This window comes from Excalfactoria chinensis, chromosome 2, assembly GCF_039878825.1.
Source record: "Excalfactoria chinensis isolate bCotChi1 chromosome 2, bCotChi1.hap2, whole genome shotgun sequence".
NCBI lineage: Eukaryota > Metazoa > Chordata > Aves > Galliformes > Phasianidae > Excalfactoria > Excalfactoria chinensis.
The window spans coordinates 119,663,195-119,677,050 of record NC_092826.1 but is presented as its reverse complement, the minus strand read 5'-3'; the positions used below and the strand labels follow the sequence as shown (position 1 = coordinate 119,677,050).

The 13,856-nt window shown below is 45.9% G+C and overlaps 2 protein-coding genes across 2 annotated transcripts in view; both read left to right on the top strand.

The window, feature by feature from the left end:
• Positions 1-1,382: 1,382 nt before the first annotated feature.
• On the top strand, positions 1,383-4,239 carry LOC140248690 (guanine nucleotide-binding protein G(I)/G(S)/G(O) subunit gamma-11). Its single transcript, XM_072329655.1, has 3 exons — positions 1,383-1,559; positions 1,729-1,832; positions 3,993-4,239. Exons 2-3 carry the CDS (start codon positions 1,737-1,739, stop codon positions 4,116-4,118), a joined length of 222 nt encoding a protein of 73 aa, XP_072185756.1. The 5' UTR covers positions 1,383-1,559; positions 1,729-1,736; the 3' UTR covers positions 4,119-4,239.
• A 114-nt stretch (positions 4,240-4,353) lies between these two features.
• LOC140249052 (probable acyl-CoA dehydrogenase 6) overlaps positions 4,354-13,856 on the top strand; it is a 73,944-nt gene continuing 64,441 nt past the window's right edge. The window contains exon 1 of the mRNA XM_072330294.1: positions 4,354-4,497. Within this exon, the coding sequence (XP_072186395.1) occupies positions 4,369-4,497 (129 nt within the window). The 5' untranslated portion in view covers positions 4,354-4,368. The remainder of the gene's footprint in view (positions 4,498-13,856) is intronic.

Below are 13,856 nucleotides of genomic sequence, written 5' to 3'. Positions count from 1 at the left end.
AACCAGACTGATGTCCTTTAGCTTTCATTGGATTTTGTCGGAATTGCACAGGAAGCCATTGAAATGCCACTTCAAACAACAGCAGCAAAATGAGTGCTGTCATGCTAATACCATTTTCCATTTCCTCTGTGCATGCACACATACAAAACAAAGTTTGAATTAAACCCATCTATCCATCAAGCCTGCAGCACGGTGTGGCATTTACTCAGCTGCTCCTCTGCTGTAACGGCAACAAAGTTCACTTAGATTAGGGTAGGTATTTGTAAAAACATATGAACCTGAGGAGCAACTAACAGCGAGTGGTGAGAGCCAACACTAGCTACAGTCAGCAGAACTGGGCTATGATGCCCTGCTCCCACCAGCAGCCCTCAGCTCTGGCCCCCCTCTACCCCACCATTCTCTACACCCACTCCATGCTCCCTGCAAGGGCTGTGCTGCTCAGCCAGTAGCTCCTTGCCGCTGCTCTGAGCATCACTGGGGCCAGCAGGGGCATAGGGATGCCAGCATAGGTTGTATGGGACATGGATAACAGCCAAAGGGATGCAGGGGAAGAGGAGCTGATATTAGTGAAATGCAATAAATCTGATGTAAACCCTGTGAGCACTTTTTGGAGCAGTGGCAGAGGAAGGAAGTGTGTAAATCGTGGCATCCTGCTGTACTGCTTACATCTGGTGGGTGGGAGAGGGGCAGGTAGTGTCCTTGTGGCTATAGCCAGACGTGAAAGGAGGGTATGGGAATGACTGCCTACAGGGGCACTTCAGGTTCTGAAAACCAAATGGGTTTGCTCAGGCCCACCCAAAAGGCTGCATCTAGGTCTGCAGTTTTTCTTGGTGTGAACGGCTGTGCTGAATCCACATCTGTTAGCATCATTTGAAAGCAGCTGCCAAGAGCAGAGGTGCCAGGGCACAAACAGGGTGAAGGGACACTTGTTGCAGAGAGTGAGCTCTCTGCTCAGGGTCTGGACCTCAGCAGTATATGCAAGCACAGGGGGCTTTCTTAAGTCCTGCTTGTGCTTTCTGAACCCACCACTCCGAGTGTACCCCATCCCCAGCACCCAGCACAGCTGCAGGACCCCAGGTGCTCTGTGCAGCACAGCACAGCTGTGGCATGCACAACTCTGTGTCCCACCAGCAGCCTGACTCGACAGCTGTTCCTTCACCTCTCTGCCTTTCAGTCTGATCTGCCTGTAGTTTTAACACAGAACTTTGGGGGAATGTGCCCAAGAAAAGCACCTGCTGCGACCAGTTCACCTCTCTCAGCACGCCAGTGGCACACGACCACGCAGCACTGAGGCACAGAAGGAGCAGAGTAGAGGGCTGAGCGCTGGGCAGCCCCCGGCTGCCTCCGCTACACGGGGCGAGGAGGGGATCCGGTGCTGGCAGCCCTCCGGGTGCGGGGCGCTGGAGCCCCGCAGTGTGAACGTCCCGAGCGCAGGGCCGGGCGGGCCGTAATCCGATTAGAGGGGATTATTCCAGAGTTTAAAGGCCGGGCGGCGCGGGGCAGGGTGCCCGGCGCGGCGGAGAGGAAGCGGTCGCCGCGGAGCAGCCCGGCGGCACCGGGTGAGTGAGGCCGGGGGCGGGCCGGGGGCGGCCGCCCCGCAGTCCCACCGTCCCACCGCCCTACCGCCCTACCGCCCTACCGGGGGCTCCGGGCCCAGCGGCCTCGCTGCCCAGCGGTAACCCTTTGTCCTCCCTCCCTCTTCCCCTCCCTCTCTCCGCTCTCTGGCAGCGCACACCATGCCGGCGATCAACATCGAGGATCTGAGCGAGAAGGACAAACTGAAAATGGAAGTGGAGCAGCTCCGTAAAGAAGTGAAGCTGGAGAGGCAGCCGGTGAGCGAGGGGCCGCCGGGCGGGCCAGGGGCTGAGGCTGGGGCGGGGGGCGGCCGGGCAGCCCCGGCGCGGTGCCGTCGGGCGGCGGCGGGGCCGGGCGGGCAGCCCTGTGCGGAGCCCGGCGGGGCGGAGCGGGAGGGCCCCGTCCTGGCGCAGCGCGGGGGTGCTGGGGGCCCCGCCGCGGGGAGAGGAGCGCTGTGCTCTCCCCGACGGCTCTTGCCCAGATCCCGCTCCGAGCGGCCGTGCCGGGGGAGGCAGAGTTCCCCTCCTATGCAAAAGGCACCGGGGCGTTGGGGATGCGGTAGCCAGCGGGACTCCCCCGGGTGAAGGGTAGAAGCTGAGGGGTTGGTGCCCCATAGCCGAGCTCTGTCCTGCTGTGCTCGATGGGAGCACTATATTTAATGTCACACCGGCAATTTCTTTCCACAGGTGAATAGTTTCTAGTGTTTTTTATTGTTGTTGTTATTATTTCACATTTTCTGTAAATGGAAGAACACCATTGATATTGTTCTATGAGGAAACTTTTTTCTTCTGTATGTTTTAATTCCATATGCCAACAGAAAAAAATATATACATCTAGACAAACTCTTCATTTCAGACTAAAAGTGAGTTTATATTAGGGGATGAGTGGAATTGTTTCTGTCTATTAGGTCTAGGTACACAGCCAACAAAGTAAGAAAGCCACAATTATAATAGACTCAGAATGAATCACAGAAGGACTTGGCTTGGAAGGGACCTTTAAGCCCACCCAGTTCCAACCCCCTGCTGAGGGTTCATTGCCACCCAACCACAATCAGGCTGCCCAGGGCTCCAGCCAACTCGGCCTTGCGTGCCTCCAGAGATTGGGCACCCACAGCTTCTCTGAGCAGCCTGTGCCAGCGCCTCATTGCATTTTAGCTGTCAGTTAAATGTCAGTGGTTGTAGATGTTACGGCCTACAGATCCAGAAGTATTAAGGGCTGCACATCTGAGTACTACAGGCACCTAGATCATCCCTCAGAGCTCCTGAAGTACTCTGCAGAATGCATAGATTTTAATTTTCTTAATAAGAGTTTAAAACTCTTTATGTAAATAAACATAGATTTAAATATTCAGAGTACTCTAAATATTCTAATGTTTAGTCAATATATTCTAATGAACCAAAAGACTTTAGGGAAATGGGTATTTTGAAACCATCTGCAGTAAAGCACAGTCAGCATCCTCAGTTTCACCTCTGCACTCTGCAGAAGCTTCACAGTGGGCATGAAGTCTGTGCTGTAGGTACCATAGCTAGAGGTAGTCAGGCCTTGTTCTGTGCACCCTGTGGTTGAGGATTAACCCTGAGCTACTTCTGATGGCTCAGAGGCTGTGACACAGTGGGTGAATTCACCATCTCACTTGGCATCACTTTACCTATGGAGTAAGATATAATTATGGAGGAAAGCAACGAGCCTTAAATTAGAAATAATGGCCCCTGTTGGCCTGGCAGCAGATGGATTCTGTTGCTGACTGTGCTGTTGTGTCTGTGGGTTTGGCAGGCACAGAGCTGGGAACTGTGCTTAGGGGCATCCCTTATCCTGACACCTGAGGACAGTGTCTGATCCACAGGAAGGGAAGTGAGAGGTGTGTGTGGTCAGGGCACAGAGCAGACCTGGTCCTCCTCCAGGGCAGGTTCCTGTGGAGGCCTCCCCATGTGGGGCTGTCATGCAAGGAAGCCTGAGGGTTGTGCTCCTGCTTCATACAGTACAGTATTTTATCATTTATTGTTGTTTGACGTAATGCCACGTGCTTCTCAGTGATTTCCCAGGTGACTGTCATTGAAGACACCTGCCTCCTGCTGTAGAACTCGGGATGCGGATTTGTATCATCACCAAAAAACCATTACGGAGTGTTTTGTTTGGGAAAAAACATGTGAAGTGACAGATGCTTTGCAGACAGATAGCGTGTCGTGGAGCTGAAATGTTGATCCTGAGTGTGCTGACCATACGTCATGTTGGGAAAGATGCGCTTAATACAACTATATCGACTGATTTAAGAAATGGAAGTTGAACAGTGTAGCAGCCAACGAGCTGAGTGCTGGCCTGTGGTACCCAATGGGCGGGCAGACAGGGAGAGGTGTGAGCTCAGCACCTGGCCGCTGAGGAGTGCATGAGCTCTGGCAACGTGTCTCTCCTCCCTGCAGGTGTCCAAGTGCTCCGAGGAGATCAAGAACTACATTGAGGAGCGCTCAGGAGAAGACCCGCTGGTGAAGGGCGTCCCGGAGGACAAGAACCCCTTCAAGGAGAAGGGCGGTTGTGTCATCGCCTGAGGGAGACCCCAGCCCGCTGGGCCTGGTCCGGCAGTGCAGGAGCGGTTTTCGTCTGTCGTTCTTTATTTTTTTTCTTTTTTTCTTTTCTTTTTTTTTTTTTTTTTCTTAAATAAATTGATGAATCTGAAAGCAGTGTCTCATGGCTTCTCCGCTCTCGCCACCTGTTCGCCGCCTGTTCCGGACGGTAACTCGAGAGGGCCCGGCAGCCCGGGACGGAGGGCGGAGCAGAGCGGAGGGGCCGACGGAGGCCATGGCGCTGCGGGGCGGCGGGCGCTGGGCTCTGCGGGCCGCGGCCCTGCATGGCGGCGGCGGGCGGCGGGACGCAGGGCGCGTAGCAGACACGGCGCAGCACGGCGCCTTGCGGGAGGCCCTCCGGAAGGTACCGCGGGGACGGCCCGGCAGCCAGCGTGGCCTGCCCGCTGCGCTGGGTGCTGCGCGCGGCGTGTTGGCACTGCGTGACTCCCCGTTTCACTTTCAAAGTCGGGTAGTGGGACTGCGGGGACTGCTGTGAGTGGGGCTGGGCTGCTGTGCAGCCTGTGCTTGGGGAGGGAGCACAAGCGGGGTGTTGCTGGAACTTGGCCTGCCCGAGTGGGACCTGAAGGTCTGGAGCACAGAGCGGGAGAGCACTCGGTTCCCTCCCAGCCCCTGCAGAGCACGGGGTAAGCGTTGGCTGTGGACACCAGGTGTAAGGGCAGGTGGAACAGAGCCCGTTTGTCACGGTGGTGTTTCTAGAATTGGGTTCCCGTGAAACCGAATGATAAATTAAGAGGAGACGCTTCTGGTAAGGTCAAATGGAAGTTGAATGCCACTCTGTAAATAATGATGGCAGTGGTGAATTATCTGCGTTCCCAGCAGTGAGGTCAATGTCACCTGCAGAAGGCTGTGGTGTAATTAAGCAGCGCCTGTCAAAGTTAGAGAATTAGGTTTTTTAAAGTTAGAAAGCCTCGGTGTGGAACCCACTGGGAGGGTTGGTGTGGGGGCAGTGGGATGGAATACGGTGGGGTGGGATTGGATGAGATGAGATGGGATGGAATGAAACAGAACAGAACCAGGTGAAATGGGATAGGATGAGACAAGCTGCATGTGTGAGAAGTGTCTCTAAACTGTGGAATTGTGAGTGATGTTCTCAAGTTCATTTGGGAGCAGGATGTACATTCCAAGATGGACGTGATGAGTGTGAGGTGCTGTCCCTGATTTACCTGTAGGTGAATGCTCAGCTCCTGGCTGGTACTGCACTGTAGTTTTGTAAAAGCAGTGCACGCTGGGTGTCCTAATGTTAGATCATTGATGTGACTTCGGAGCTGTACTGTTAAGAATTTGATGGATGCTTTTAAAAGTGACTTGAAGAATCTTACACTTTTATGGACAATTTGCCCTTTTCCCAAGTTTCTCCTCTTTCTGTGTTTAATGTGGAGAAGGGATTATTGGGGTTACTTCTGATTCAGACAGTTCTTCAGGTTGTTTTTGTTTTTGTTTTTTGGAATTAGCTTTCATAATTCCGGAGTTAAAGCAGGATATTGCAAAGGCCATTTAATTCATCAATCTTTCTATGGCTAAAGTTAGGCCTCTTATCCTTGAACTTTTACAGTAGTGTGTTCATTTTCCGTGTTCTACAAAGAAACCTGGTGCTTGACTGCCTTCCTTATAAATTAGTTTCATTCATCTAAATTCCTGGACATTCTTCAAAGCAGGAATGAGCTGGCAGGGAAAGGATCAGTAAGAGAGTTGAAGATGAATCCTCTTCTGTCATTAGGGTGAATAATACAAGATTGCTTTGCTTGTATAGCAGTAACAGGCCTGAATGTCTGCAAAGTCACCTGCCTTGGACTGTCCCCTAGTCCTGGAATTTACAAGATGCTTATATAACCCTTGTTTCAGTTTCTGTCTGATCATATAGAAAAAATAATCTTTGCCAGTTTACATCAGATCCTGTCTAGTGTTGTTTACTCTAAAGCTTCCAGCAATCAGTGTTTGTTTTGGCCTAAGTTAAGACCAACCCTAGTGAATTCAAGAGCAACTGAAAAGTAAGCACTATGGCAGAGAATGACCACTGAGTATCTGTAATGCATTTTACATGTAACAATTATTGAATTTGGGGTACTCTTTCCACTAGGCTAATACAGATGCAGCTGCCTTGAAATCAGAGAAGCAAACAGTGCAATTCCATTAGTGAAAACTGTTATTTATTTTTTACTCCTTTCCTTTTATTATTATTATTATTTTTTAAATCTGTTAAATTAATGTACTTTTAATGATCTGTACTTCTCCAATTGTTCTGAGCAGGATTAGGAAGAGACTCCTGTAATTCCAGGAGCCATTTTTAGCAAGGGTATTGAAATAACCTCGTGAGTGGTTTCCTTTACTACTTCATAGGTCACCACCCTTCCTCTTGGAAATCAAAAAACGTAACTTTCCTTTACCTTGTTAAACAATACTTATAGTGCACTGCTATCCTACGATTTGATGCAGTAATTGCATTACAGTATCACCGGCTTGAAGGAAGAAAGCTGCTTTATGTACGTGCATAACTATACATATGCATGTGTGATATGTATTTAACATGTCCGTGTTTGTATACCTCAGGCAGTAGTAGCAAGAAGCTTTGGGAAATACATTTGAAAAGGATTGGCATATATTTTGATGGAGTTGCATCCAATATAAAAGAGATATCATTTACACACATTTATATATTGTGCTCGTTATACTGGAGCATAAAAGAGCTGGATTAAACACTAATTTTCCACTATAAATATCCATTAAAATTGTTGTAAACGTTGTCAAAATAATATAGCTATTTTGGATAGTCTGCAGATTACCACTGAAGTGTGACTACTGTTACTGCTGGAGCACCATAGCTAGAGGTGTTTTGTCCATCTTCTATAGCAAATCACAAAAAACAGTACTGAAACAGCAAAGTCGTTGGCTGCTGGTACTACAAATAAGTAACTTAAAATACTTTCTTACTAAATCAAAAGAGAAAATGAGAGAGGAGAGACAGCAGAAGTTGCAAAAGACGTGACTTGGATCTTTAATACAGTATTTGTCATGCATTTGAGGCCGCAGTTTGAGAAGGGAGATGGTTAAATGTGACATTAGTAAACCTCACAGCTTTTGTACGAATCTATGTAAGGGAAATAGAGTTCCCAGCTTCTGGGATATTTGCGGTAGCCTTTGTCATCTTGTGTCTAACAGAAATGTTTTATAACATTTTGAGGTCAGATCCCTTTCTGTGTAGACAAACACAGAAATATCCTTTCCTACCACCTAGAATTTTGGGCAATAATTTTAACAGAGAGAAAGTGTTCATAGTTGATTTTTGTTGTAATCTGAGTGGCTGGGATATACTACTGTAATAAGAAATACCATCAAAGACATTCAGTAATACTTCATCATTGTCACACCTGATTGGAGTAGGCAATGCAGCTGTGAACCTCTGACAATTTAAATTGTATCTTAATAAGCAGTTTGTGACTAAGCAAATACCTGTGATTTACATAGGTTGTTCCATGACCGTTCGGGAAATGTAGCTTTCTTTAAATCATTTTAGGTCCCGTTAGTGTAACAATGTGTGAGTAAATTTAACCCTGCCGCACGGGCTCACTGATGAATGTGGCAGCTCCCAGCTAGGTGTCATTGTACTCTGAAAGCTGTTCTTTCAACTTACCTTGTTAACTTGAGACAGGGAAAACTAGTATGGGTGTCATGTCATGCTGTTTGAGAATGGAGCTGCTCCTCAGGCAGATTTGGGAAGGTCGCGAGTATTGCAGTTAGAAATTTGCAGTGGGATAAGCAGAAGGATGTGTGCCATAATTGCATTTTCAAAGACAGAAGTGGAGAGAAGGAAGGTCTCCTTTATTCTGGAGAAGAAACCAGCCCTTTCCCAGAGGAAGCTGATAAAATTCTGTTGTTCACCTCGTCCAAAGAGAAATGTGGAACATTTTATTTCAGCTTAGCTTTATCCCAGCCACAAGGAAAAGGAAAAAATGGAAAGTAGATGGAACAACAGCATGCTGAATAAAAATGTTTCCCATGATGCTGGAGCAATGTGGTAAGTAGATTCTGTGTAAGCTTCTTGTGGTTGAAATGACAGTCCAAATCTTTAGTTGATGATTCAGCATTCAGGACTAGCAGTCCTTCAGTGAGGTCAGCTGTTTGGATCTGTGAGGATACCCTAGGCCTATTAGGTACTCAGCTGATATGGAGATGAGCATAGTTTAAGTTCCAGGACATACATAAAATGGCATAAGTTGTGAGTCTCTGGTGGGTTTCCATAATTTGCCTTTACCATTTGGCATGTACAGGGCCATTCTTTCAGTAGCTCCAGAGAATTATTTTTCCTCTTTCAGTGACACAAGATAAAGAAAAGGTGAAGGCACCAGTGAAGTTAAAGTCAGTTCCTAGGGCTGAATGTTTTCCGTTTTATCTGAAGGATTCTGTCACTATGTATGTCTCAACATGATGCTCTAGGAATTCTAGAGTACTACAGGAGATGCTTTTTGCCACTTGTTGAGTGTTAAAAAAGCACCATGAACATCTGGAAGCTCTGCTGATTGAAATCTCTTGAAGAAGGAAGTCTGTCAGCCTGGACAAACCAGCCCAGCCACTGCTTAGTACCACATTGCTCCAAACAGCCAGTATCTCTAACAGTACCCAAAATCCAGGCTGCGCTTCAGCCTAGTAACAGCATGAAATGCTGAGCCCTGTCATGGGGAATGGTGTGTGGGTGGCAAAGATGGACAAAATCCAGGCGCATGTGCCTTTCACGTTGGATCCCATCATATTATTTCATGACATCCTAATGACTTGCAGTGGAAAGGTGGTCTGGAATGGCCACAGTGAGATAAATTGCTTTGTTCGCACAGGGCTATAATCCAGAACCAAATATGAATAATCATAGTTCCTAAGAATATAATTTGTGGTCACTGTGGCCGAGTCTGAACTTAGTAAAGTTGTTGGGAGGTGGAAAAGGGAGGTTTTTTTTTAATCTAGTTGTTGCCATAATGATACCACGTGAGCACAAAATGTCCTACTGACTAAAAGAGGGAAAGAAAACAAGTTTTGTGCATTAGGAGCTTTGTAAGTCACAGTGATGGCACATGTTTGGAATGAATAGCTGAATAGATCAAAGTTATGATATTTTAAGTATTGTTCCCAAATCTTTTTGTGTTTCCTAACCCATTCTGTTTCTAATAGGTGCTGTTTTATTTCTAAAAGTTAAGAGATTCAGGGGAGCCTGACGTGTGGAGGGATGGTAGAGGAATGCTGTCAGTAATGAGGAAAAAGCCTCATTTTCTGCCCTGATTTAAATTGTAATTTAATGTGTCTCTCCTTGGTAGTATCCACTGGTTATATTTCTGCGTTTGGGGTATGTATATCCATGAATACAGTGGAACCAGAAGTGTGAATGTATTTTCTATATCCCCAGGAGAACAGTTTACAGTTTTTTTGCAAAAATGTCATGGTAAAAGGAAAAGAATTTATTTTCCAAGAAGGACATGGAGCCCAGCATGGCTTAAACCCTGTTGTGTTGAGTATCAAGGGTGAGAAATGCCCATTTGATAGCATATTGATTTGCCTGTTGTGGTGTGGTTGAATGCAGCAGATGCTATCAGTGAGACAGAGGAATAAATAAATACTGTTTGTGGTCAAAGGAAAGAAACTGAGAAATTCCCTGGAACCAATCATAAACACTTAAATGATTGCTTGATCTTGGGGGGCTTTGCGAATGTATTCCTTCCCTGCTTTTGCTGGTTTTGGCATGGTATTTGCAATTCTTGGAGTCCAGAGCGAGAAGCAATTTTGGGACCCTCCCATTTTCAGCCATGTTCTCGGATGGGTCTGTTGAAGAAGTGGCTGTGAGTGAGCAGGGACTACAAAAACTCCCAGGTGTGTGCAGGGGTGGGGGATGTCTGTGTGTGTGTTCCTTTGGGCAGGGAGGAGAATGCCATGAAGGAGGAGGGTCAGCTGGGATCACATACCTCTCCAGCTATAGCTGATTGTTCAGCATCTTGTTCCTCGGGAAAGCTTAAGCTGGGCTCAGCTCTCAGGTCCTGGTCTGGACCCTTTGTTTTCTTTGCAGGCTAATGATACATGCCAGGGTGACAAAAGCTGCCTTCTGCTCCATGTAGGCAAGGGGACAGTGTGAGCTTCTGCCCAGCCCTGCACTCCTTATAGGACTTGCAGGTTTTTAAGTTTTAGGCAAGCAGTGACAAAAGCTTTATGGTTGAATCAGATGTACTTTTTTTCCCCCTCCAAAATAAAAACTATATAGGACTAAAGGATATGCAGTATTTTAATTTCTGAAGCAATAATCAGCTCTGCTTTATGTATTATGTACATGGCAGAGGACAGTGTCCGACAGGAAAGAAACACAATGATTTAAACAGAAGCATGTCCAATTACGGCCAAATGAATAAAGCAGAAGAAATTGCATTATACTTCTAATGTGCGCATTTTTTTGGCTGAAGAGAAAATAAATGAGGACAGGTATGTTTTATTATATCTTGAGATGCTGCCAAATCTTACTTCACTGGGTTTCTTCCCTGTGCTATTTATTTATTTATTCCCTTTAGGAAAGGAAAAATTAATTTAGTAACAATTTGTTCCTGTGTTTGCTGATCTTGCAGTCTGTGGTACCCAGTGCTGTAGGACAGTGCGTGAGTCCTTTGTTGCCTGTGGCACAGTGTAATTAAGGGTACAAAAAGGAATTGTGGTGTTATAATTAATCAATTTTAAACACATCTTCCAATTTTGGACATTTATTTTTGATCACTCCATTTTCACTTTTGATAAACCTAAGGAGTATTGATTTTAAATCCACTGTCAGCTTCTCTGGAAGCTCAGCTCTGGTCACAGCTATGTCTAAAGGCAGTGGAGAAAGGCTGGGTCTGTTCACTGTGCATTACTGTGCAGTAATGGATAAAAAAATAGGAGTATCCTAACACTTTGAGGTGCTAGCAATGATGTGTTATCTGCCCCCTTTCAACCACCTTCACAATGCTAAACTGGATTGGCTTTTTCTCCCAAACTTTTATCATGTTTCCTATTGGGAAAGAGAAAAGGGGAAAGCTGAAGGACCTGAAATCTGCGTGTTTTATGTCTGAGTTTGACGACATGCACAGGAGGGGGTATATATAGCATACCTGATCAACATGGTTGATGTGCCACTATTTATTCTGTCAAGCATTTGGTGCATTTGCAAGCAAAATAAATGATAATCAGTGCAGACCACAGACAGTACAGTGAGCTGAACTGAACCTCAGAGCCTGTGCTCAGCAAGGGGCTTAAACTGTGGGCCTAACTTTATCTCTGTGTCATTTTATCCATTTTGTTGCTCAGCTGGCTGGGGTGCATCAAAAGAAGTGTGGCCAGAAGGTCAAGAGAGGTGCTCCTGCCCCTCTGCTCTGCACTGTGAGGCCTCACCTGGAGTACTGCATCCAGATGTGGAGTCCTCAGTACAGGAAAGACATGGATCTGTTGGAGTGCATCCAGAGAAGGGCCACAAAAAGAATCCAAGGTCATGAAGTAAATGTCAATGCACAGACTGAACTTTTTCACTTCAGACTTGCATGATTGTGCAAAATATTCTCTCTGTTTGTTCCCAGCAGCAGTCTGATGACAGCTCAGAGCAGAAGTTTCCTAAGTGTCACGGAGGCCCAGTCCCAAATTGTATACTCAAGTAGGACAAACTCTTCTTCAGGCTCATGTGTCACATTGTACCCTTTGCTGCCAAAAGTGAATACAGAGTAAATTCTACAGATTGAATTTGAATACCAAATCTTCTCGGTTGTGAGCAGGAGAGTCCTGCCTTCCTGAAGAAAGGAGAGGGAAGTATTAGGGCAAGCTCTAGGATATGTCTCATCTCGATAGGACCCTTTGTGTATCCTGGTTGCGTATCCTGAAAGAGGAAGCAATGGGTTGCAGCCTTGCTATCAAGATCACTTCAGAATGCTGGATTTTGTTTGCTGGAAGAAAGCTCACTAGGTAACTTAGTGCTATAAGCAGACAAGGTTTACATTCAGGGTATTATATCTGCAGTTGTGCTGTTAAGTCATCTTTGTGTGATGGGATTATTTGTAACTCTTGTGGTCTATGATGTCTTTTACTGCCTCTGCTTCTGCTTGTGATCTCATCAGGCCCAAGCCATGGCCTCTTCCTCTGGGCACCAACTACTGCAGGCCTGGGCTCATCACTGCCATGCCAGGTTGGGTTGGGTGATGTAGACCATGGCTACGGCAGCTCATGGCTCCTGCTGCATTCAGGAAGAAGACTAACAGGATATTCAGATGGAAAGCACATTCTGGTGCTGCTGGTGCATCCCATGGTGATTTCTATTGGCTTATTTTGGTAGCACATATAGACAGTGCAATGGATTTGGTCACCTTGACTCTTTCAGTTCTTAGCCTTGGGAAAACACTGCCTGTCCTCAGCAGCAGTGCCTGCACCGTGCAATGTTGTGTGCACTCACTGCTGCCAGAGGTTATGAATTCAATTACAAGGAGAGATACTGTACTGTGATCTGTTCATTATTCTCTTAAATTATTGCTGGTGTCAAAGGCAAAGGGCTCTACAGTCTGTTACCTCCTTTCTTACAGGTCAATGTTTTGCTAGTTGTTAGGATATAATCAAGGAAGAAATGTTGTTAGTTGCTTATTTACTCATTCTTTATATTACTTTAAAGATTTAATTATTATCTCAGCTTGATTTAAGAGCGAAAATACTCCTCCTACCCTGGTATGACATGGCACCTCTAAATCACAGAATCACAGGGGTTGGAAGGGGCTTATGGAAATTATCTAGTCCTACCCTCTGCTAAAGCAATTTCACAGCAGTAGGTTGCACAGGAAAGTGTTCATATGTGCCTGGAATATCTCCAGAAAAGGAGACTCCACAATCTCTCTGAGTAGCCTGTTTCAGTTCTCTGTCACCCTCAAACTAAATAAGTTTTTCCTTATGTTTGTATGGAATTTCCTATGTTTCAGTTTGTTCTCATTGTTCCTTGTTCTGTGGCTGGGCACTGCTGCAAAGAGCATTACCATATTGGACCCTGCTCCCAACTCCTTCACTTTCAAGCCCACCTTAGTATGTTGGCCAGCCTGCTGCCAAAGATTGACCTGTCTCTTCTAGACAGATGGTTCTCATCCCTCCCTGATGTTTAATCTTCACAGAAAGTCCCATTGTCATAAAAACCAAACTCAAAATCTGTATAATTTTCTAAATACAAAGGTAGGGTTTTTGTCAGACTTTCTCTTGCTCTTCTAGTAAGTCAGTCTAATCTCAACTTAGATATAACTTACAGTAAAAGTTTCTGTCTTTTTGTGGGAATGCTTATTAATGTTTTTTGTTGTTGTTTTTGAAGTCTCAAAGCCATACATTGTCCTACTTATTGTGTGCTGAAATATTGTACTGCCACTGTACAGTATTGTAGGGGACAGATATGAGATACTGAGTGTTGAAGTGTTGTTATCTTTAATTTCTGATTTGAATTGTTTGCTGAAAGGTAAATTTGATGGTGAGTAATGGAAAGAAATCTTTAGTTGTTGTAAAGAACGTTTGTAGACACTCTCAGTACCCAGAATTATTTAATTACAGTTACCACTAGGAATGGGATATTTGTTTCGGATTACAATGAGAATTGAATGACAATCTCTAATGCTTCTGCTGGTACAATGTCAGCAGAAAATACTGAGCACCATGTGAAGGAAGATCCCCATGTGTGTGGTTTTGTTTCTTACTTGT